Consider the following 25,730-nt stretch of genomic DNA (forward strand, 5'->3'; position numbering starts at 1 on the left):
GCATTGAGAGGTTACAGTCGGCTTTATTTGCTCATTAGTTGCTTTAGCTTGCGCATGAATGCCAAATGTTTGAAGGTTTAATGTCAAAAGGTTACTTTCAGCTACGTTCTGAAATTTTGTTTTTATTGAGAAATAAAAAAATAAAAATCCAATTAAAATGTGTTGATTTCAGTTTTAGAGCATTACACAGGCTTTTCTCTGCAAGGGTAGGACATTTTAGAGATCAGAGTCAATTAAAACATCTGAGTGATAAATCTATAAACAGAAGCAGTAATAATTACATGTCCCATTTACTAAATCCCACTCAAAGTAATGTGTTCAATCAAAGTCGATGTTAAATGTTAAAAAGTACCCATCATACATTTGTGAACCATTGTCTCAGAAATACAGCAATATAATAGGTAGTATTAGAGAAACCAAGTATCAAATTAAGTGATTGAAGAGAAGCTCTTTCTGCTGTGGGACATTAACGCAAGATCTCAAAAATTAAATCATCTATCAAAATAACGCAGAACTGAACAACATACATCCAAAGAAGTACATTCTTTATCATCACAATTATACAATCATATAATCCAACATTCATCTCGTTGGTCAAAGTACATCCTCTTTTGGATCTGTTTTGCCCTGTAGCCTATTTGTTTTACACTTTGCTCTAAAGAGGAGATTGCATTTTTGGTCTCAAAGAAATGTGTTAATGTTTTTAAACTACCAAATGTGAGTGTTTTCAGGGCGTAATAACTCATTACTAAAATATAGAAGGAAAAAATGGAATTTACCTTTTTTTCTTAACTCATCTGATCCCATTAAAGCAATGTGACTCCTGAACAAAAATTTGTTTGACACCCTTGACTTAGATCAGGGGTGTCAAACACAAGGCATGTGGATCAAAACTCTTGCATGCATGCTCTTTGGCCTCTTGGGGGCCAAAGAGCATCTAAAAACATGCATAATGCAATATCTATAGAACTTTTGGGGGGGAATTCCTACTTTATTTTTCACCAGAATGTTTAATTAAAACCTTAAGCTGCTGTTATTTTCAGTAGCAAATGTTTGGTTTTGTGAAAATATATACATTTCCATCACATAAATGCACCACAACAAAGAAAAGTATTTATATAAAGGTTATTATGGCAATATTTTACTGGTCTGGCTCACTGAAGATGGAATTGAAATGTATGTGGCCCCTGAACTAAAAATATGCTGATTTATAGACATACCGGATCAAACCAAACAAAACGATAAGATGCTATGACTTCTCCATGCATAATTTGATGTGTATTTCGCTTTTCACAATAAAGAAAAATCAGGCATTTCTTGATCTAATTGAATAACAAAAAAAAGTTCATAAATCTCATATTTTGATATCATGTGTAGATTTGCAGGTCCAGCAGCAGTGTGGACTTCATTTCCCAGACACCCCGAGGCCCCGCCCCCCCCCCCCCCCCCCCCCTCGCATACCTCCGCTGTGCGCTCACGCTGCGCTGTGGGGATCCTGAACAGCGCAAGTGGCCCCAAACAGCAGCAGCGGCGAGGCGCACGGACGGCACACAAAAGTTTCTCCACAGGAATGGGCAAGTTTGAGAGGAACGCTTTTCCTTACCATCTCACGTCTACAACCCACTCTCCCACCCGGGCTTGGATATAAAAGGAATCGAGCGGCGCAAGTGAAACAACCAGATTTGGGATTTTTTTTTTTTTTGGTTTGTTGGGGTCTTTTTCTTTTTTTTGTTGTTGTTGGAGTTTGATCACCCACTTTGGATTTGAGTTGGCTCCATAAAGGCACAAAAAGGAGCCGCTCTCGTGTGCGGCCAAGGAAAGAAGATGCGCTCCTCTACGCAGCCTCGCAGTTTTGTGAGGTTTGCGCTCGTTTTCCTGCTGTTTTTGAGACTGGAGTGTGGATGTGCTACTAACGCAAGGACTTGTCCCCCTCCCTGCGCGTGTTCTGGGGGTCTGGTGGACTGCAGTCGGCTAAAACGGGGACAAATACCAGACACGATCCCGGAATGGGCAGTTCAGCTGTGAGTCTTTTCACTGTTTTACCGTATTTTGGTTTGTCTGTTGACGTTTGTCCTACTTTTTCCTTCGCCATCCGATGCGTAAAAAGTTTGGTTTCCTTCATCTGCGATGGGCTGAACCACATTCCTGTCGTAGTGAAAGCTGGTCTGGCTGTAGACCACATAAAGAAAAACCTCATCTCTGACTTTTCTGCTCCAGTTCATGATCATCTCTCCACATAAAGTCACAGGAAGTGCGAGAAAGTTTGCGCTCAGACGCGTGAATCTGTGCATGCGTCTTCTAACAGCTTTTGATTTGTTTCTGTTGGGTCCTTTAAATTCTACCTTTAATCTTAAAGTCGACAGGGAACCACGGGCACACGTGGATTAAGATTTACACATCAATGTGCCATTTTTCAGCCCACTACTTATAACAATTGTAATGAATAATCTGGTAACAAAGCCCAGCAGTGGCTGCAGTGCATTCACATGTAATCAGATGCAGAGGTACTTGGAGTGATTGTGTTTAAAAAAAAAAATGTAGTTTGCATCCAAATCACATCTCAGATTAGGCACACTGTTGTCATTGAAACGCAACTATGTGGCTTAAACTTGTTTGACAATGTGCTTCAATCGCCATTGTTTACGTTTCTCCAACCCGGAGGCCTTCAAAGCCACAAATCAGACGTGATCAACTTTTAATGGCGTCCTTCTACTTCGCAGATGATGATTGCTGATTGGACCTTTACTGCCCTGATCACTTTATCTTCTCTTCAGTCCACATGCTTTGATTCCATTTGGTCAGACCAATGAATTGACAGCATCATAACACATTAATAACAACAACCAGATCATTTCCCCCTGTATAAGAGTGCACTATTTTAGTGACCACATCCATTGAACTCCTTTCACACAAAACAACATGAAGATTCTTGATTTTTCTTTTCTTTTTCTTATTGCATTTAACATCTTTTGCCATTTATTATTTTTTACATTCACATTCAAATATTGGCGACCGGTTCCTGCCAGTGGGCCCTATGTTTGACACCACTCCTCTGGAAACTTGACTTTGCCAGAGAAAACAGAACCCAGCCTGCAAGAGCCTCATAACCGACCGGGCTCGGTGATCCACCGAAAATGGGGGAAGAAAAAGGGAGAGAGAGAGAGAGAGAAAAAAAAAGAAGTTCCACATGGGGGGAAAAATTCTTTTCACTCTGGCATGCTAATTTACGAGTGGCTCTCCAGCACATCTTAAAGTCCTTAAAGCGGCCGGGCCTTTGTTTTCCAGCACCCCATTATTTCTGCTGAATTAGCAGCACCAGAGCCAGCGATGGGACTGATTAAGGAGGAGCGTGGTGGATTAGTTGGAGGCAAACTCCCAGAGAGAAAAAGAGGGAAAGTGGGAGGGAGACAGAGGAGAAGAGTGGAGCATGAAGAAGGGGGGGATTAAACCGTGAATATCCAAGAAGCTGTTGGGGCAAGAAGGCTAAAGATTAATGCCAAACTCTGCTACCTTTTCATGTTTAAACTTTGTTGCAACTTTTATTAAGTTAGTAATACGCACACTCTGTACCACAAAATAAAGTAATACACCTTTGACCTACAATCCTGACGTCACTCCATCGGTGTCTGTGTGTTGAGCTGCTGAAGTTCGCGGCTAACCGGCTAAATCCAGCCTGTCCTGCATCAGATCAGGAAGAATGTCGGATTAAATAGTAAAGACGGGAAGAAAATCAGGACTTAAATGTGCCAAAACTCTGACAGAGATGCAAAAGACTAACTGGCTACTTCGGTGACTCACTGCTGCCCCCCAATGCACAGAACTATGCATCAGATTTTACACATAGTACCTTTAAAGACCAGAGTGTTCATATAAGCAAATTCTTGGTTTATGATTAGAATAGAATAGAATAGAAGTACTTTAATAATGCCAGAGACAAAATTCTTTGTAGCTTTGCTCCACACAGAATAAATAGAACTTAAAATAGCAACAAGACAGAATAAAAATAAAAACACTAGCCACATTTCCTTGGCCGTTATCATAAACACAACTGACAATAATGTCGAAAGCTCCACCGTTGCCATATTGTGTAGGTCTGCTGAAATGACATATGTTGATATCCAAGTACAGCTCAGTTAGGAAAGGAATTAAAGGCAGGGTTGTTTAACATTTCTCTTGATAATGACATTTTTGTCCTGCATTGCTGCAGCAGTGATTCACAACCTCAGGTCTGAGGTCCCGTTGAGAGGACCTGCAGAGATCACAGCACATGGACGCTTTGTTCACTCTATCAATGATGATAACTTATCAGCATAATAACTATCTGCATGACATTTTCCAGTTATAAAGCAGAATGACAATATTCTGTGTTTTTAACAATACCTTGGCAAAAGACAACTTTTTTGATGAATAAACCAGGAGTGTCAAACATGACGTCCGTGGGGCAAAATTAGCAGGAGGTTCCAATCCAGGACACCAAATCACCAAGCAAATACTTGGATTATGTTCATTTGGTCATTCTGACTACATATGTTTGAATTATTTTTTAAACGCACCAAGCAAATGTTAAAAATTACTAAAAAAAAAGATTTTTCAACAAAATTGTTGTGAGTAGTGGACACAAAACAACATTGAGACCCGAGCTGACATATCGGTGACGCTGCCATGAGAGCTAGCAAAGTACCATTAGCCTCAAATCCATGTTGTCAGGGTGAGTTTGTAAAAACACCCAGAATAGAACAGCTAAATTTTTTGACATTTCACTGTATTTTGCACCAAAATGTAGCATTCAAATGAATTAAATTAATAGAAATCAGTTTTATGTTCAGATTGTTGTCATTTTCCATAAGGTTCCATTAGGTTTTATGACAATATAGAAATTTTCATCGCATATATCCTGCAACACAACAAAGAAAAACTTTAAAAGTTTGAATTTAAAGGTTATTATTGCACTATTTTACCGTTATGGCCCACTCGAGATGAAATGGGGAGTTTGAGACACAAGCAATATCTGCATTAAGCTTAAAATACACATTTTGATGGTCATTTCCGTTTATCCTTTATGTCCCATCGTGGTGTAAACCATCGACGACAGCTCTCGTAGCCTAAAGAGAAACTCATTCAGTCACTTTTGGGTATCTGATAAGGAGTATTTTCACCAGCAGACGCAGGCTGCAACCTGTTGGCAGCCCTGTGCGTTATCTCGCTCCACTCAGAGCTGCTTTGTGAGGGAAATGGAAGTGTCGGGGCTCCTCAGGGTTTATCTAGGGAGTATGATAGGACACCTTTTCCCCACACGGCCCCCCAGCGGCTGAACTCCAATAACAACAACGACAACACACAGCGGCATGCTGGGAACGGGAGGTTTGTGTTACCAAGGCGAGTAAAACTCAAAAACAGGTCAGAGAAAACTTTGACAGGGGCGTTTCAGACGTTTAAAAGGCGTCCCCTCTCGCTTTTCCTTGTGAATACGTTACCAGTTGTTGGGTCCTCTCCTCCTCCTCCTCCTCCTCCCACTCCTTGATGGATTCCAGATGAAGGAGGTATGGAGGAGGAGGAGGTGTAAAAAAAGAAAAAAAAAAAAAAAGAGAAGCGTCTGGCACCACTGTGTTGATCATGCGCAGCAGCGTCAATATCTCCACCACTTTATAGCGCACGAGGTTCAGCCTGCCAGATTTCCTGAGCCGCTTCTCGAAAACAGGCACCAAAAACAAAAGTCTCACCCCAAGTGAGATCCAGACGAAGACCGAGGTCAGCCGAGAAGGAGATCCAGATCCAAGACCAGGTCCAACTGAGCAAGATTTAATACAAATGTAGGCAATAAACGGCCTTTTCCACAGTCGTTTCCAAAACGCTCTTGACGGTTTAAAGCAGGGTGTTAAACATGCAGCACAGTGCAGGAGGACCTGGCAAAGTGTAAAAAAAAAAAAAAAACAACCCACAAAGAAATATTAACTTTAATGACTTTAAAAAGTCATTTTGCACAATGAGGCATCGCAATACATTTACAGGGCAAATCACCATATATGGTCACATCCTGTTTTTTTGTTCTCTTCTTTCTTTAAAACTTAAAAGTTCATTAACAAACTTTCTGATAAAATTGGTGATCATAGGTTGAATCTACGATGTCAACACTTTCCAACAGATATCTGTAACATGTTAATAAAGAGTCACAAATGTGAAAAAAAGGCCTTGAAACAAGTTTTTATACATTAATTCCATTGAGTTCAATGAGTATCCCATAAAGGGATGTCAACTTTTTAAAGTAGATTCTGTATTAAAGTTGGCCTTACTTGTATTTCCTTGCACTAAAACAAGATGGAAACGATCTGATTTGTTATTTACGAATTATTTCGGTCATTTTACTGGTTCAACCCACCCTGGGCTTCATGTGGCCAATGAACTCAAATGAGTTTGACACGACCGTTTTAAAAGGGTTTCAAATGTTCAAGTCTGAGCAGGAATGTGATTTATACAAGTCCATACACCAGAAGATATTTTCTGGACTGAGATCCAGCAGTTATTTAAGCCGCGTCGGCTTCACTCACCAGGTTTTGGCCTCCTTTCAACGCAGCGCAAGAATCTTGCCCCTCAATAACTTATCGGCTTGTCTGTTTTGGCTCAGCGTCTCTACAAAGCCTCGGCTGGAGAGGGAGAAGTTTTGGCACGGGGTTTCTTTTCTGTGATACAAAGGAGGGATGAAAAGCCAAAACGAGTCCTTTAACTTCTTGTACGCCTCTTTTTTTTTTTCTTCCTTTCTTTTCTATAGTGAAGGAGACGATCAAACTCTGAGAAGTTGGTTTTGGAGCCTTTTCAGTAGCTTTCAGATGTCAGGGTCTTCATATCAGTTGGGCGGGAGTTGGTGTCTGATATTTCTTCAAAAAGACCTTAAAAGGAATCTTAAGTTGATTCTGGTATTCTGATTGATTCTTGAGCTTGAGACTGAGGCAGTTCTCATGGTTGGAAAAAAAAACTGAAAAAGATGTTGAGAAGAGTTATTTCACTGCCAGTGGTTTTCATTGTGACTTTGAAGTGAAAGTGTGTCGTTCTGCTTGCAATAAATCTCACCTTTATTATTATTTTTTTTTTTTTTCTAACTTTCAGGTTGATTTCACCACCTTGCAACATTTCCCATAACCTTTTCTGTTTAATTACAGCTGCTTTTCTTTGATCCCGTCCTCATGTTCGCAGTGTTAAGGCTCAATAACACAAGGATTCTGTGTGTAATTATGTTTACTGTGTCGACCCAAATGGAAGACTGGAGCGATTGAAAAATACAGTGCACGGTGTATACTTTTCCCTTCATTTCACCTTTTTTTTTTTCTCTCTTCTCCCTCTTCCACAGGGACCTGAGCCATAACAAACTGCAGACGCTTGACAGCTCTTTGTTTTCCAAACTACAACATCTTAGCGAATTGTAAGTACGCCCGCGCTTTTCAACGAGATCTAGAGTAAACACTGGATTTTCCAAAAACATCTTTCATCGCTATTATACATATGACCTGCTAATCTCTAAAACCATTTCTTTTTCATTTTTCTCTGTCTCTCTCTCTCTCTTTTTGCAATGCAGAAAGCTGAACCACAACGAAATGGAGACGATCCCAGATTTGGGGCCTCGTGCTTCAAACATCACAACGCTGGTCCTGTGAGTAAACCTTTCTCAGTTCTGACACTTCCCTTGGTTTTTGTTGCGTTCGCACACGGTCCGGAGCAGTCCTCCGCTGGGGCTGTCGTCGCTGGTTAAAGTAGTGAGCTGGAAGAGGTCCCCCCCCCCCTCCCCCCGGTTCCACTGAGCTGGTTCCCAGACGGGGCAGTCGGAGAGACATGGCAGCCGGCCCCAGACGGGTCACGTGTTCCAGAGACAAATGCCATCAACAGAAATGGAAATATTGTGTTCGGCGGCTGCTGTTGGGTGTATTTTTAACCTGGAGGCAGTGACGTGATGCTGGACAGAGAGAAAAACTGCTTCGACGCGACAGGCGAAAACTAAATTTGGGGATTTTTCTTTTATATAAAGCAGAGGGACGTTTTCTTGTTCTTTACTTGGAAGCGCATGGGAGCCATTCTGGACATTGGACAGTTTTTCTCCTATGTGTCTGAAAAAGTCTTTACTCACTTGCTTAAACCACCAGGAGTTTTGCAAAGTGGGGGAGTTTGAGCCCGTCCTTAAAGAGCTAGCACCACATTGCACCCCTCCAAGCCCCCCAACTCTCATGCATGCCACACATGCTTTTGTCCCAAATCCTAAGTAGTAATTTTTGGTTGGATGTCGTACTTCCATGTGTTTTTCACATTAGGACGTGTTATTGGTAGCAGCTGTTGGGATACACAGACAATAAAACACACAACACTTCTCGCGCAAGATGGATGCAATATTTAATGAAATTCCAAAATAGAGTTTCTAATTATCACAAATTAATTCTAAACATGAAACTTTTTAGTTGATACAATGCGTGTTCGATTATATTCACATTTACTGCGCTGCACCTTGCATTATTGCACAGATGTTCTTTTGTCGGAAAATGAAGTTGTATTAATATTACTGAGTCCCAAGAGGATATGCACTGGGAGTCATGACACAAGCATGCGCAGTAGAGATGTTTCAGAAAAGTTGTGTTTTTCCACAGAGGCAGAGTCCGAGCATTTTTGAAAAATTCCTCCTTGGGTGCCGTTATCAAAAAGTTGCGTTTTCAGTGGCTCCGAACGCCATTGCTGCATAAACAGACACCCAAAACACAATGGAACTTTAGAATTCGTACTTGAAAAGACAAAAAATAAAAAAATAATACACGCTCAGTCACAGCTGGGGTAAATTAGCGGCAAGAGAAAGACAAACGTTCATATTGTCTACTTAATCATTATAACATATTTATATAACGTGCAAGGAAAAGGCAGCACCCTGACCCCCCCCCCCCAATTTCCTCCCGTTACTCACAAAAACCCACAACTTAAACAAAAACTGACTTCAGACTTCAACCAGTCCGGTCTCTTTGCCATGCAGTTCGTGCTTTCAGAACAACACCAGATATTAGTAAAGTCCAACCTCAACAATCCGACTCGTCTTCCAAAACCAACCAACATGAAGTTACTGTGGAAGAATGCGACTGACTCCCGGCTAAATGAGCCCCCCCACCACCACCACCACCACCACTCCCCCCACCCGTCAAGCCCCGACATGACGCGGCGCGGCAGCCGCGGGGCACGCAGGCCTCGCTCCGTCAATCCACAATTTGTTTGCAGGTTTAACGCAGGAGCGTCACCTCCAGCTAGAAGTTGAGAAATCCAAGCCTGTCGGGCTCTTCACACCTTTCCAGACTTTGTTTGCATTTTCTAAGCTTGCCTTCCACTTTAGTTTTTTTTTTTTTTTTTTCACATCCATAAAAGCACCTGGAATGAAAGCCAACATTGTTTCCTCGTTGGTTACAACAAGGTCATCGGCTCAACTGCTACAACCGTCCAAATAACCTCAAACAACTTGCGGAAGAAAATGCATCTCATTTTCACTCGGAAAAATTCCAGAAGTTCCTCCAAACCATAATTCTTCAGTGGACGATGTTCAGTTGGCCTTAGCCAAGGTTATGTCATCCAGATTAACTCTTCAGGCCTCAGATAGATATCAAGGTTAGTGAAATGGGAATGCAGATTACGGAATAACGAGAGTGCAGTTAGAGTTTAATCGGGTTTGCATTATCGCTCATCTTAATTTTTGTCATACACCATCCTGACATCGTGATCTCGTTGTTTGATATAATTTCCAAGTTGCTTCTTTAGTAGAATAGTAGAGCTTTTAAAAGTCCCCTTTTCAGGTTGCATTTCAGAGTTTGTAATTGAAACATGGTACACAGCAAAGCAACATGTTAACGTTGTATTTATAGCAATCAAAAGTAGGGCTGTACTATAAATCAGGAATTAAAATTTTAAATGACTGAATGTTCCGACAGAAACAAAAATGCTCATCATCACGTCAATTAACAAAGATAGAGTAATTAAATTGTAATCGATTGACACAGAATTAGTCACTGGGAAAGCGAGAAGCTTCGTAGCACTAATCAAGATTCAATCATCATTTGTGCATCTATGCGTGAAATATTCCAATGCAAACCATTTATAACAATGTATTCTGTATTAAATCAACCTTATTACAGGTAAACTGGGCAAATTAGCATCATTAGCCTACATAAAGTGATGCTAAAAACTTAATTTGCTCCATTTGTTAGCTTGCATCTTGTGTAAAAATTGTCATTTTGAGACGTTGCCTTTTCTGGTTATTTGGTGTTTTTGTCAGTGGGAAGCAGGACTTTCCCAAGGGGTAAGTTTTCATGTCCCCGGTGGTAGAAGAGTATTTGTTTTGTCGTGAAAATAAGCTTGTAGCTACTCACAGTTAAAGCAAATGTTTAATGTTAAGTAAACCCTAAAAGACCCTTAAAGGGACAGGCACATAATTAACTGGTGTCGGTTGAGGCATGAAATTGAAGGTATGAAGTGACGCTGAGAAGGTTTCTGGTGGCAAAGGAATGTTTTTCTTTTATATATCGATGCCACAAATAAAACGTAAATTTGTGTATCGTATTGCCCCCTTTAAACACATTTTCCAGAAACAGGCAAAATACCGCCATTTAAGATGAGATTACAACCTTAACCACAGCCGCTGTGACCACAATTTATAGTAAGTGTAAATGCTAAAATGCAGTGTAACAGAAACATAGATGAATAGCTCACCGGAGTGGCTCAATTGCACAGAAAATTATACTTGTATCTTTGCTGGCTCACACCCTCTTTCCTAAGATTAGGAGACGCATTTTTTTTCCCCCATCCAGTGGAACATTTTTCCCCGAATTTCACTCAATCCTTCAGTTTCTCCAAGCTCGGAGGGTTGCGAAGAGTAGAAAAGAAAAAAAAGAAAAGAAAAAGAGAGAGACCTCAGGGTATCGAATACCACTTATTCAAACAGCCAGTCAGACATAGCGGCAGCTCTCGCCGACTCCTTTGACCTCGCAGCTCTGAGTAAAAACAAACGGCAATAACCCTGCAGCTGGTAGTAATTCAGTCGTGATCATCTTAATTAATTGAACAATTTCCCAGGAATTTATGGAGGGGGTAAACCCCCGCCGCCACTAAATCCCACTGCCTGTGTTCAGGGAGGCTTCGACAAATGACCATGGAGATCCCAGGTCTGATTAGGTGTGTGTGTGTGGAGGTGAACCTCCTGGTATGTCTGCAGAAACGGAAATTGTCTCAAAGATGAGCGTTGAGCACCAAAACAGGAACGATCAAAGCAATTTTCATGGCTGCAGCTGCTTTTAATGATAAATGATAAATTTGTTTGGCTGTTTCTGATAATCGAAGTGTCGTTAATAAGTTTATAACGACTGATCAGAAAGAATCCGAGGGTAGAAAGTAACTTTTAAAGAGCTTAAAGCTCGGCGGCTCTGTTCTGCTTGGATTTGGAAATACTATTATTTAGTTTGTTGTGTCCGGTCTGCTGGTGAAGTAGCTTTGATCAGTGTGGGGGAGATTTCATCCCATGATACAATGAAAATAATTCAGCAGAAGGACTAAACATAAACTTAAAGGGGTAGATTCCTACCACCTAAAATGCAAAACTTTCGCTGTGTTTTGGGCGTCTATTTAAATTACATTATTTACAATGGTGCTCGGAGCCAGTGGGAACACAACTTTTTGAAAACGCCCCATCTCCATGTGAACGGGTGGGGAAAAAAACTAAATAGTTGTAAGTAGTTCTTCTGCACATGCGCGAGTCGATGGAGAATAACAACAATGGCGTGTCATGTGTCCTGACTCCCAGTCCAGATTCTCCTGGGATTTGGTAGTTTTATAGATGCGTCACCGAAAAAAGCAATACAACTTTGTCGTCTGATCATACAAACGTTTGCGTGCATTGTTTATAACATATTGTTGTCTGTGCGCATGGGTGTGTGATTTTATTAGGAAAAACAACAAACGGCACCAACTTCATGGTTTTCGGCATTTCTGCCGTTGCCGTGCAACGCAATACTTTTCTAAAACAAAAATGCAAAAACAATGAATTTTCACTTGAAATGAAAGGCCTTCGATAAAAGTAACTAAAATGAAGCACTTTTTTGATCCTTTATTCCCCTTTGTGATCTGTAAATTGACAGTTTACCATAATACATCAGACAAGTTATGGAAATCAATCATGAAATCTTTGAGAAATCTGATTTGAAGAGCAACTACTTTATGTCATAAAAGTCTTACCAACCTCTAACATTACAGGAACGAAATAGAAAATTTTTGTGTCAATACAATCTGTTAATATTAAAAAAAATGTGCATTAACAGTTTTCTACTGGTTAGATTGTTTTATAAGGTTAGAAAAACATTTCGAAATATGTTCTTTATTACTAAAAAGTGCTGTTGAAGGCTGATTCATCAGAAAGTCCCCCCCCCCCCCCCCCACATGTGTCTAAACTCAACAGGCTCCTCAGTGGGATGTGTGTTGAGCTGCTCGGCCATTCGACTAGAGATACGCGCAGCGTTTAATATGGCGTCTCGACAGCGAACAGAGCGCTGGTTTTCATTACAGGCGCCACTGCAGAGAGAGGGAGTCATCAGATGGCTTCTGAAAACTCTGTTCTTTTTCCAATAGGAAATACCACACACACTCGCAATGCGCACACGCAAACACACACACACGAGCAAAAAAAAACAAAAAACTTTCCATTTAAAGATCTTCTCTCCCTCAACTGTTAAATGTATTATTTTGCAGCTCGGTGGATAAAACTTTAGCTGAAATCGCGAGTCAGCAGGAACATAAAGTCCCATCAAAGTTTTTGGTGGTTTTACCCGGCGTGTAAATGTGGTGAGTTTGATGGTGGCTGAGGCCAAAAATACGACGGCGTTATGAGAAGAGCGTTGGCAGGTATCGGCCTTGTGGGGCACCCGGGTAATGCCTCAGCCGCTCTCATTCCACTTCTGCTCCTTTAAGCCAGGCAAAGTCAGCATCGCTGTCGTTCCCGGAACTTTTTTTTTGGTTTTATGTTTTTAAACAGTGAATTTTGAAGACGCTCTCGTCGGCTCCCCGTCGACTTCCTCCGGGATCAGCGAAGCTCCGTAACGGCGTCCGTAACTGCATCAAATTGGATGAACAAATTTGAAAATGCGTCGGTGCAAATTACAGCGCACAATGCTCGGGATTGTCTGAGGACTCCATGAGTGGCAGTGCAGATGTTGAGATGAGAGAGGAAGCTGGGAAACAAGAGGGTTGGGTTTTTTTTTCCTTATTATCTCAGCAGGCAAGTTGTTTAAAGGCTTTGAGAAAATCACTTCTTGACATCTCAATTGAGATTCTTAAACCCAAAGGTCTCTCACCTCCTAACCCCTATCTGTGGATTTACCCCGATCCCCCAACCCCCCTCCCCCAAATGAGAACTGGAAAGACCGGTTCTGTCTCACCAGGCGGCCCTCTCCTTTCTCTCAGCAAGCAGTCAGGGGAACATGAAAACTGAGATACAGGTGGTGCGCAGCACTTTTGTTTGGGAGCTGAGGGCCGTGATGCATGGAAAGCCCTCTGCAAATCTCCAAACAAAAGAGCTGCCTGTGCCTCTTTTTTTTTATTTTTTATTGTAGACAATGAGCTAATGTATTTTACCATGACCCGTAGTTACTGCGCATCAGATTCCTTTGCTATTTTGTGCCATTTTGGAAGCAACTTAACCCTTAAAGGGCAAGTGAGTGTAGCCTCGTTATTATGGTCGCATGAGTTGCGTTTGGCCTCTTTGCCCCAAGTCAGTGCACCTGATAACACCAAATAAAGCCAGTAAGTCATATTTACAGTACTTTATTCTGAATAGCACATAACACATAATATTGTAGTCCTGAATAATGTATAAACAATCTTTACTGAGACTTTAAAGCTCATTGAGATGATTTACTCTTTTTTTTTTAACAAATTTTAAAAGTGTGATTTTGGTCAATTTGACACCATTTGGTGGATATAAGTCTTTACACATAGAACTATCCCTCACCAACATATTAGCGGGTCAAATATTCAATATTCACATATTTTATTTGAGCGTGTGTCCTACAAAGGGTTAAGGTGTGACTTTATTCCAGAATAATGGGGAAGCTTCTTACAAAGATTTACTCTCTTTGTACCAACTTTGTCAGTTTGGGGCGCTGGAGGAAGGTGCACGTAACGCAAGTTCATCTCTGAGCACAGTCCCGCCAAATGCTTGAAGCCACCTTGGCTTTTTTCCCTGTTTTGCCACTAAAAGGTGTTGCTTTTCTCCGGTTTCTGTGGGAATGTGCAGCCAAACAGTGGAGGTGCGTAAGAATCGGGTCGACGTCGTAGGTGAGGCGTCTCGATTTCGCGGCGGCGTGGCGCCACGCTGTCCCTCCCCACTCGAAGAGACCTGAGCAAAACGCCAAAAAAAAAAAAAAAAAATCGGGATTAGAGGAGCTTGCGCCCGACGTCTTATTTTGCACACGGCATGTTAAAACAGGTTAAACACCTGCAGGTCAACAGATCGAGAGAAATTCAAACAATTACATATCAACAGCGCCACCAGAAACACTCTCCTCACTCTTTTCTGATGGAATAAATAAACAAATCAGGGAAACTTCACATCTCTCCGGTCAGCAAGGTGTAGCTGGAGGGGCGATCGCAGCCGTCGCCATGAATACTGAAAACGAGGCCTGTAGTCTGGTGCATTGGAGGGAATTCCCCCCTCCCCTCCCCTCCACTCTCTCCGCTGCCGAGTCTCGTACACAAAGAGGGCACTGTACAGGCTCTGTTTATAACTAAGCAGTCCCTGCACTGCAATTTAGGAGGCGTGCAGCTCAGGAAATTGCTGGCCTCTGCCAAGGCATGCTTTCACTGAGGGAATGGTATTCATCAGCCAAGTAATTGGCAGGTTACTTTTTTAAATACCTTGTTGGTAATTACCTTATAAACAAAATAACACATCACTAAACCGAACGGCTGTTTGGTGTGAAGCACAGTGACAAGAACAATTTGTTGCCTTTTATGAAATATGCGTGCAGCATCAGCAAAAAAAAAAAAAGAAGAGGAAGAAGAAGAAAAAAGAGAGAAAGATGACGGAGCGTCTTCATGCTGGGTGGCATGTTTTATCTTCGCAAATACGCGAGAGTCATTCTTTTTTTTTTTCATATATATATATATATCTATATATATATATATAATACCGCCACCTAATTTGAGGGACTTGAACGTTTGTGTATCTGGGAATGTGAAACTGTTGTGCAGCGCCGGCCCGACGCACAGTGCAGTTTTGTCGTTTATTGGAGCGAAGCTGTCGTGTGTTTTCAGAGCAAACAACAGGATTGCCAGGATCTCCGAGGAGCAGCTCCGGCCTTTCCTCGCCCTGGAAACGCTCGACCTCAGCAACAACAACATCGTGGAAATAAAGGCCAACTCCTTCCCCGCTTTGCCGCTCAAGAACATGTGAGTGTTGTGAATTGAAGGGCCGCCTGATTCTCCTCTGTGGTGAGCGGCGTTATCTTCTCAGATCGGGCAGCGTAAGAGCTTAAACCACGAGTAGCCATAATTTAAGAAACAAATACGTCTCGACCAACTTTCTGACGAACAGAGCTGGTTTAACGACGCCTTTGAAACAACTTTGTACCCAGTTACCTCTGTGTGGAGGCGCATTATTGTCTGATCGCACTCTCGCTCTGACTAGTGGCAGCCCGGTGCATGGCAGTTAGTCGCCTTCTTTTGCATGGTTGAAAACATAAACAGACGCCTTTCTGGTGCAAACTATCAAGGAGGCGAATGTTTAATAGGACGTGGTAAACAAAAAAACGTTCCGTGTTTGATTGGCATTTTCATAAAGCCAATCGCACTGAGAAAGCATCGTTCAACTCACTTAATCTGATCGATCTGTTGCTGAAGAAGAGAGTCCTGCAAGCTGCATACACTGGATGAAGAAAGTCTTTTTGGTGAAATATTTGTCACTTACTTTGGTGAAACCCTCAAAGATTACTCAGCTGACGATATTTTATAACAGAGGTTAAATGAGTAAATATGCAGACACAACTGGGTGAATGCATTTTCTCATTCTATTGTGTCTTTAAGTGTAATTCAAGGAAATATTCAATATCACTTCTTAGTCAGAAGAAGGGTTAGGGTTCCATGCATTACGGTTCATGTGCTGCATGCGTTTCATTTTGCGTATGCTCTTGCTGTTTCTGTGAGCCATGCACATCATTTCACCGTGTTTCAATGCATCCGTCTCAGGTTCCTCAACAACAACCGCATCTCATCCCTGGAAACCGAGTGCTTCAACAACCTGTCCAGCTCGCTGCAGGTTCTCCGGCTCAACCGCAACCGCCTCTCCTCCATCCCGCCCAAAATCTTCCAGCTGCCCAACCTGCAGCACCTGTAAGTGGATCAGTACGACTTTGCAAGGTTGATCCGCTGCTTATGGGCGGACGTCGAATCTCGTCTTCTTCACAAAATGTTCAGTTTGTCACGGTTTTACTTTTCCGTTTCAGAGAGTTGAGCAGGAACCGTGTCCGCAGGGTGGAGGGTTTGACGTTTCACGGCCTGCACGCCCTTCGCTCCCTGAAGATGCAGAGAAACGGCCTGAGCCGCCTGATGGACGGGGCTTTCTGGGGCCTCAGCAACATGGAAGTGCTGTATGTAAAACTGTATATGACCATGAAGTTTTTTTCTTTTAACGCAATGAAATGGGGTCTGAAGTCTTGTGTGTGTGTGTGTGTGTGTGTGTGTGTGCAGGCAGCTGGATTACAACAACCTGACGGAGGTGAGTAAAGGCTGGCTGTACGGCCTGCTGACTCTGCAGCAGCTCCACCTCGGCCACAACGCCATCAGCAGGATCCGACCTGAGGCCTGGGAGTTCTGCCAGAAACTCAGCGAACTGTAAGACCACCTTCTCTCCCTCTCTCCCCCTCTCTCTCTCTCCCTCCCTCGCTCTCTCACTTTCCATTCACACTCTGAACTCCCAACACTTCTGTGTTGCCCTTTCCTCCTCTCTGGCGCTCCTGCCTGCCCTTCCTCACACTCCGCGCACACACACGCACACACGCAGACAAAGCGTCGTTTCTTACCGCTCGGCCAGCCTGTGCCAACATTAACGCACTGCCAGAATATTACACACCCCTCTGCCTCTTTTCTGCTCTGCTGTCAATGTAGCGAAACCTTCTTTTTTTTTTTTTCTGGGGGAATTTCCGTTATTAGTTGTGCTTTTTTTTTTTTTTTTTGTGAAATACCCACAAACTTCAGAGGTTTCTCGAGCCATCAACACACGTTCATGGTAGAGGATTGGATTTCCTTTGTTGTGGCTGTTGTTTACAGCAGCGGTCTGCTCTGTATTTGCCCTGTCTGGTTCCTTTTTTTTTTTTTTTTTTTTTTTTTCTCTTTCTCCCTCTTCTCTGCCTCTCTTTTGCTCTTATCACATGAACCTGAGAGTAAACAGGCCGCCTGTGGGCCGTGAACGTGTCCAGCTATCTGATTTGTTCTCATCTAAGTTTACTTAAAAAAAAAAAAAAAAAAAAAAAAATGGACTGTTTGGCTGCAGAAATCGATTTCCCAAAACTTAAGTCTAGGAATGAAAGGTTATTATTATTTTCCAATGTGGAAAAACATGAACTATTTAATGTAGAACTGACACTAATGCTGTTTTAACCCTTTCCTGCAGACACCTCTCCTCCAACCACCTGTCCCGGCTGGAGGAGTCCAGCTTCGTCGGTCTCAGCCTGCTGGACGAGCTGCACGTCGGAAACAACCGTGTCAGCTTCATAGCAGATGGAGCTTTTCGTGGCCTCTCCAACCTGCAGATGCTGTGAGTTGCATTCAGTGTTTAATACAATCATTGTGGGTTCGCCCCCCCCCCCCCTACTTTCCTCAAGCAGTCTCAAGCTATGGCATAAGTGCAGCCTTTTCCTGCGTTCAATGGCTGCAGTAGACCTACCGTAATTATTGTTGTTTATTTAGCACATCAAGTGTTTCACTCCCTGTAAACACAATTGAATTAACTGTATGCCGTTTGTGGACATAATGTGTTGTTTAAAACTACATTTTATCTGAGGCTATGATAACTATTTATATTTTATTAAAGGATTGCCCAGGTTAAATTTGAATTCGACCTCAATGACACTGTTTTTATTGTGCAAAGGAACTTGATGGTAGCTAAACAATAAGTTGCTAACATCGGTGGATTTTCCTGCAGCATCACATGCACAAGTATTAGGCCCCATTTATACGACACTGATTCAAGTTAAAAAGCACCTTTTTTTAAAATGTTGTGTCAGAAAACGATGTCCATTTAAATGTAATCCGCACAAATGTTGAAAACATAGTTTCCATATTGGCCCACTAGTGGGTGCTGTTGTTTGTTTTTGTAACGAAAGCGCACGCACAAGTCCCAGGACAACATGGACTGGGAGTCACGCCACTCTGGAGTCCCGAAATTGTTGTTGTTGTCCATCTGCTTCTTGTGCAAATGAACTCTTTACTACGGATGTGGTGCACATGCATGGTAGCAGCATTTCAGAAAAGTTGCACTTTTGAAAATTTCCCCCCTCAGTGCAGCTTTTTTTGTTTTCATAAAGTTGCATTTTCAGTGGATCCGAGCACCATTGTTGTATAAATAGACCCCTTAAACACAATGGACGTTTCTCCATTTACACTTGAAGACATTGTCAAATAACAAAGCTATGGCTGTTGTCTCATAACAATCTGTTGATTGTTTTAGGGTATTAATTTGCATATTTAACAAAATTCCCATTGAAAAGTTAATTCTTCTTTAAAGCTTCAGGAATTAATGCTTCACGCCATCAGTCCAGCCGATATTAACATCAAATGCACCTATGACTTCCATATGTGTCTCCCACCCCCACCCAATGCCTTCTTAAACCCACCTCTACCACCAATCCTCTGCCTGAGTGGAAATATCCTGCCTGATTTGTTTTGGGGATGTGAAATAGATTGCCGTGTTGAGGTCTCTCCACACACATAAAAAAAAAAAAAAAAAACCTCAGAGAGGCACAACCCCGCCGACCTCAACAACCTCCCCCCTCTAAACTTCGCTTCCTTCGCCCAACATCATCCACCATCCCCCCATTTCCCACAGAAAGCCTTCGTAACGTTCACCACCCCCACCCCGCAACGAGTTGGGACTTTTTTAACTGGAACCAAATGTGAGCTGGACTGCTGAGGTCATGAAGGGGCAGGTGTGCACTGAGGTGGACGTGGTTTGCTTCAGGGCTTCAAACCTGCCACACCTCCCCACCCCTCCACCCCTCCCCTTGTACGCACACTGTTACTCAGTTTCAATCAGCCATAGCCAGGCATGCTGAGGGGAAAACAACGGTTTGAAAGCTTTCGAGCAGGTGAGGGATCAAAGGGGGCAGCTTCTCTGGGAAATTCTCGGCTTTTAGGAGCGTCCGTGGCCACAAAACTGTGTATTTAGTTGGTTCGTGTGTTTTTCTCTCTGTGCACAGTGGGATAAACGTCTCCATTTGTTTTGGTTTTTGAGGATTCAGTGGGATTTGGTTGCAATATTTCAGATTTTTAGAAATCTAACGGGAATGGGAAGGATTTTGGAACAAGATAATGCAATACGGGCAATATCTGCTTGGGCAGTAACTGCAATTGAAGTGAGGTAGTATACAATTCAGTTTTCAGTAGAAATTAGCCATTTACCCCCCAAAAAAGTAATTTCCATTCACAGTGAAGCCAAGTTTTTAGACCATGTAATCTGTTCTTTTGGCTGAAAGGTATCATAGGAAATGTAGTGAAAAAGGCCTTTTGATTGGCATTATTGAACTTTTTTCAATCGTCAATCTATAGATGTATGTGATATCCAGATTTCCTTTTCAGGATAATATATTATATTTAAATGACTTGTGGACTATATTTATTCACTGAGATACAGTTTAAAATGCAGCACACATGTTACATGGCAGCTTCCTTGTTAAACCTATCTCGCTTTTAAAAGTGCTTCAACTGCCAGGAAGTGACTTCCTGTTGAGGCACGAAGTCGCTTTGAATATAATTTTAAATGTCTTTTTCCCCCTCACGCGAGACGTAAAGCCGCATAAAGTTTTATTAACATCGCAAGCGCAGCCGTTTTCTGGGTGTGGATCTTTTTTTTTTAACAGTGTGGTCTGTCTTTGTTTTCTTCTCAAAGCGATCTCCAAAATAATGAAATCTCTTGGACCATTGAAGACATGAATGGGCCTTTCTCTGCTCTGGACAAGCTGAAAAGACTGTGAGTGTGCGATCAATCCGACTTTAAAGCTCGGCACGAACAAAATAAGGTGAGCGGGTGACGAGGAGGGCCGGGAATTGATCAGGCTTTTGTTATTTCCCCAGATTCCTTCAAGGGAACCAGATCCGCTCGGTGACCAAGAAGTCTTTCTCCGGGCTGGACGCGCTGCAGCACCTGTGAGTCGGCCTCACGTTTCACTGATTGTTTCCAAAAGGCAGAGCTGTAAACTTAGCGGAGCTAATGACACTAAGACAGAGGCTGTTTGTTAGAGCTATACTCCCAAACTGTCTTCTCCAATTCCTCCACTTTGATGTAGAATCAAGAAAAAGAAAAAAGGGGGGGGCAAAAGCCTCTGCCATTAGCATCTTTACGTGTGTGCCAGACAATATCGGTCATCAAGGCAAATAGAGAGAACTCGGGAGTGTATGAAAGTGTGTGTATGAGTGTGCAACAGCTGCATTTGATTCTAATTAGAGCTTTTTCCCAGCAGTTGCCAGCGCTTAAAGCGGCCCAGAGCTGGGCCTCTCTTGATTAACACAGCAAACTGCTGCCCAGAGTTTTATTGTTCTGGAGCCCAGACCTCCTTTTTCTTCTCTCGATTGAAGTTTTTGGAGCCCTCTCTCCACACGGCTGATGTCGGCAAAAAAAAAAAAAAGAGCTGCCATCTTTCCTCCAGGATCTTAATTTCCTTTTCTTTCTGCCCTCCGCAGAGATTTGAGCAATAACGCCATCATGTCCGTCCAAGCGAACGCCTTCTCTCAGATGAGGAACCTGCAGGAGCTGTAAGTGTGATCACAGCTAAAGGCGGCTTCGGTTAGTGTCTTGAGTGTTGATGTGGGACAGAGCGCCAGGTGAAAGTCATTACGGTCTGCTGGGACAGTCGGCTGCAAGCTGTGTGTAATAACATGCTCACAGGTCCTTTTGTCTTCTGCTCAAAACCGGAGCTGGAGAAACTTTACTTGCCTGAAAATAAGTGCAGCTTGATGACAAATGACGTATTCATTACTTGAGGCAGGGGTGTCAAACACATTCGAGTTCAAGGGCCACATAGAGCTCAATATCACCTTGAGAATGGGCAAGAACCAGTAAAATAGTGCCATAATAACCTTTAAATTTAAACTTTAATTGAATTCCTATGTATGTATATGTGATGAAAAGTTCTATGTTTTTGCAAAACCAAATACAATGACTTGCAAAATGACTACAATGTGAAATTGTATTGTGAAATGTAAAAAAAAAACCATTTAAGTCATTACAAACTTAGCAACAAGGCAGATTGCATTCATTACAGATATCTCAGCTCAGGTCTCAGTGTTATATTGTGTTCGCTACTCTTAAATATTTCAAAGCTGATTAAAAAAAAAAAAAAAAAAACTAATTTCTAAACATTTGCTTGGTGGTTTGGTTGGATTCGAGCCTCTTGCGGGCCGGTTGACAACCCCGACTAAGGCATCGTTCAAGATTGAGTTTCAATCAAAATCAATGCATTTTTGTTCCATCTTAAACTGTGTATTTATTACGAGAAGAAGTCATTTATTTACTGAAATGGTAAGTTCTTTTGTTCCTAGTGACAGTTTTACCTCCAGTGTATCATGTGGAAAAATCATGCAAACCACTAAGCTATTTAAGATGAAATAACTGCAGAGTAAATGAAAAGATTCTGGTATTCCCCCCCCCCCCTCGGCAGGCGTCTCAACACCTCCAGCCTGCTGTGCGACTGCCAGCTGAAGTGGCTTCCTCTCTGGGTGGCAGAGCAAACCTTCCTGCCCTGCGTCAATGCCAGCTGCGCCCACCCGCAGATGCTGAAGGGCAGGAGCGTGTTCGCCGTCAGCCAGGAGGAGTTTGTGTGTGGTAAGCGATGCACTCGCCCGGCGCAACACCTCGACTCGCGCGGCCCACGAGGTCCTAAGAAACGGCCACTTGTCCTCGGGCAGGTTTTTCCATTTTACAGACTGACCCAAATAGTTCCAAGACTTTCCTCCCCGACTGCTGAGCAAGCTAATGACTCACTTAAAGGCACATGATGGAAATTTACTGGGACCCGGTTTTAGAAAAATCGACGATTTAAACATGAAAACCCATCTCTTGTCATCTGCTCAGACGACTTCCCGAAGCCTCAGATCACCGTGCAGCCGGAGACCCAGTCGGCCCTGAAGGGCTCCAACGTCACGTTTGTGTGCTCGGCGGCCAGCTCCAGCGACTCGCCCATGACCTTCGCCTGGAAAAAGGACAACGAGGTCCTGAACGACGCGGAGATCCACAACCAGGCTCACCTGAGGGTGCAAGGAGGAATGGGGAGTGAGACCGAAGTGACGGAGTACACCACCACGCTGCAGCTTCGGAACGTAGAGTTCTCCAGCGAGGGAAAGTACCAGTGTGTCATCTCCAACCACTTTGGATCGTCTTACTCCACCAAAGCCAGGCTGACAGTCAACAGTAAGTCGTCGGATGGGGATTGCCTCGTGATATTTTTGAAGTTTTCAGGAATACAGTGTAAAAATTTGACTCTCTGTTTCCAGTGCTACCGTCCTTCACGAAGATGCCGATGGACTTGAGCATCCGCGCCGGTGCAACAGCCAGGCTGGAGTGCGCTGCTGTCGGCCACCCTTCCCCTCAGATCGCCTGGCAGAAAGACGGCGGCACGGATTTTCCCGCCGCCCGCGAGCGCCGCATGCACGTGATGCCCGAGGACGACGTCTTTTTCATCGTCAATGTCAAAACGGAAGACATTGGTGTTTATAGCTGCACAGCTCAGAACACAGCTGGGGCGATATCTGCAAACGCTACGTTAACTGTTCTCGGTGAGGGAGTCACAAGTTACTCAGTTCAAAGGAAAATCCCTGTCGACTGATGATTCACTCTTTAGTAAATTTTCCTATAAACTTATTCTACTGCTCTTCCAACAGAAACCCCTTCTTTTTTGCGGCCCCTTATGGACCGCACCGTGGCCAAAGGTGAGACGGCAGTCCTCCAGTGCATCGCCGGCGGCAGCCCTGCCCCGAGGCTGAACTGGACCAAAGACGACAGTCCGCTAGTAGTGACGGAACGCCACTTCTTCGCGGCTGCTAACCAGCTGCTCATCATCGTCGACGCCGCCGAGGCAGATGCCGGGAAGTACACCTGCGAGATGTCCAACGCACTGGGCACGGAGAGGGGCAACGTTCGCCTGGCCGTCATACCGAATCCCAACTGCGACTCTGGAGTGCAGGGGGGCATCGGTGTCGGCATGGTGAGCGGAACGGGACCCGACGACGACGGCTGGACCACGGTGGGGATCGTCATCATCGCAGTGGTGTGCTGTGTGGTTGGCACCTCCCTGGTTTGGGTGGTTATCATCTACCATACCCGCCGAAGGAGTGAGGACTGCAGCGTCACCAACACAGGTTGGTTGGTAGAGGAGGGCTCTCGTTTTCCGCTTTCTCAGCGAAACCTGGTGTTAACTGGATTCTCTTGTGCTTCAGACGAGACCAACCTCCCAGCTGACATCCCCAGCTACCTGTCCTCTCAGGGCACACTGGCTGACCGACAGGATGGTTACATCCCATCTGAGAGCGGGAGCAGCCATCAATACATGGCATCATCGATTAGTGGCTTCTACCTGCAGCATAGAGACATGAATGGTAAAATACCATCTATTCATTCTTAAATTCTCAAGAAACATCTCATAAGGGAACATAATTGACACTCTTCACCCTGACAGGTCTTTGCCACTTGGATACAGGAAGTGAGGCAGACCTCGAGGCAGCCATCGACCCATTGCTTTGCCATTATCAAGGTCCGATTGGCTCACTGCTCCGCCGTGATAACGTATACTCCACAGACCCGTCCGAGGTCTTCACAGGTTTGGAGAAGATTATATCCATTGTGATCTGAAAACAGCGTTCTACCACAACTGTCTCACTAAACTAATTTCTCGCCTTCAGGCTATTCCGTGGACCAAAAACCCAACTGCGCAGATTCCTACAGTGGCAGCCTGACCACCTCAAAAAGAAGGGACTATTTTCTGTCAGAGCACTTTGACCTCTGCTCGTCCACTGTACTGATGCAGCTTCCAAATGCCAATCTGCACCACGGCTCCTCCCACCTGCCGCCTGAGCGCCGCTCATCCACTGAGGAGACAGAAGCAGGTGACTTTGGGAAACCTCACGAATGTCCTTCCTCATGCAATACCTTCATGGGTAAGCCTTGAGTTTGTCAGTTTCCCAAAATTTGCATATATTGTTAGTGCTTTGCCTGATCTGCTCCCCAACTCTTCTCACTCAGGAACGTTTGGGAAAGCTCCCTGGAGGCCTCAGAAGGACCGCCATCCGGAATTCAGACACCCGTTGGTGACAAATAATGGTGGAATAACTCTGCATGAGAATCCGTACACTGCCCCAGACGCCGACACAGACCCAGAAGACAATAACATTGAGAAGGACTCGTCGTCGGAACACAGCAGCAGCATCTACGAACAGCCTTTTGACAACTGTCGGACTGATCCCATCCCACAACGCCGAACGAGCACCTAGCGGACAGACATAGCTCTTGTTTTTCATGAAGAGGACGACCAAAAAAAAACCAACAACTTGACATTTCTACCTCACTGAATGGAATTTTTTGCAATAAAGGACTCTTCAAATGTGCAAACGAGTGAATGTAAAGAACAGTATGATGTTCCTGCGGAGACAAAAAAAAAACATTTTAGCAGCTATTCTTTGAGGATACAGATCCAGTGAAATAATATAGATAAATATAAACTTTTATATAAATTTTATTATATTTTGTAAATTGTATATAAACAGATTTCAATATTTTTGCTTACAGTTTGTGTTTTGTTTTTTTTTAATAATAAATAAATCCCAGTCCTGTCTGTTCAGTTATTCCAGCTTTGAATGAAGCAATGTTTTGCACATGTGGAAACAATAAAAAAAAAAAAAAAAAAACACCTTAATGTGTGCTCAGTGCTGAGAGTCTTCAGTGAATCCGTGCCATGAGGGGAGGAGGGCCGTTGGGTTAATCACTAGAGTTTTAAAGAAGAACCACAGACCGCCAAGGACAGTGCAGGTCTGTCATCAGAGACCACACAAAGAGAGAGCTGGAGCACGTTTAACTGTTTAATATCACACTGGAGTTCAGGTAGTGCTGGGTAATAACCAGAGAAGCTTAATACTTTCTAATTATTATGAACTAATAAGCAAATATTCTGATGAGACAGCATTTAAGGCAAATCAGACGGCAATTGGACAAATAAATTGAGTTTCGAAAGGAGGTCATGTCCCATAATTATTTCTATATCAGTCTTTGTTTTCAACTAAATGGCTGATGTAAGACTCATGTTGTGATCTCCACGTAAAAGAGAACTGAAGCAACCCAGTTCAGAATAGTTCTGTTTTTATTTTTGTCCCTGTAGAGCAATTAGCATTGCAGCAAAGTATAAAACATAAAGAGAGCAACAAGAGGGAGGGATAAAACAGTGTGCTGAAACAACATCAGTGGCAGTGGCTGAATGGAATCT

General features: G+C 43.2%; 1 protein-coding gene across 1 annotated transcript; it reads left to right on the forward strand.

Moving 5' to 3' along the window:
• Positions 1 to 1,530: 1,530 nt before the first annotated feature.
• lrig3 (leucine-rich repeats and immunoglobulin-like domains 3) lies at positions 1,531 to 25,137 on the forward strand. Its single transcript, XM_080518634.1, has 19 exons — positions 1,531 to 2,021; positions 7,343 to 7,414; positions 7,568 to 7,642; positions 15,307 to 15,441; positions 16,237 to 16,380; positions 16,494 to 16,637; positions 16,738 to 16,881; positions 17,660 to 17,803; positions 20,153 to 20,233; positions 20,338 to 20,409; positions 20,944 to 21,015; positions 21,921 to 22,084; positions 22,334 to 22,669; positions 22,753 to 23,034; positions 23,140 to 23,616; positions 23,695 to 23,853; positions 23,934 to 24,074; positions 24,157 to 24,411; positions 24,497 to 25,137. Exons 1-19 carry the CDS (start codon positions 1,825 to 1,827, stop codon positions 24,742 to 24,744), a joined length of 3,342 nt encoding a protein of 1,113 aa, XP_080374760.1. The 5' UTR covers positions 1,531 to 1,824; the 3' UTR covers positions 24,745 to 25,137.
• Positions 25,138 to 25,730: the final 593 nt, after the last annotated feature.

Source organism: Blennius ocellaris, assembly GCF_963422515.1.
Source record: "Blennius ocellaris genome assembly, chromosome: 22".
NCBI lineage: Eukaryota > Metazoa > Chordata > Actinopteri > Blenniiformes > Blenniidae > Blennius > Blennius ocellaris.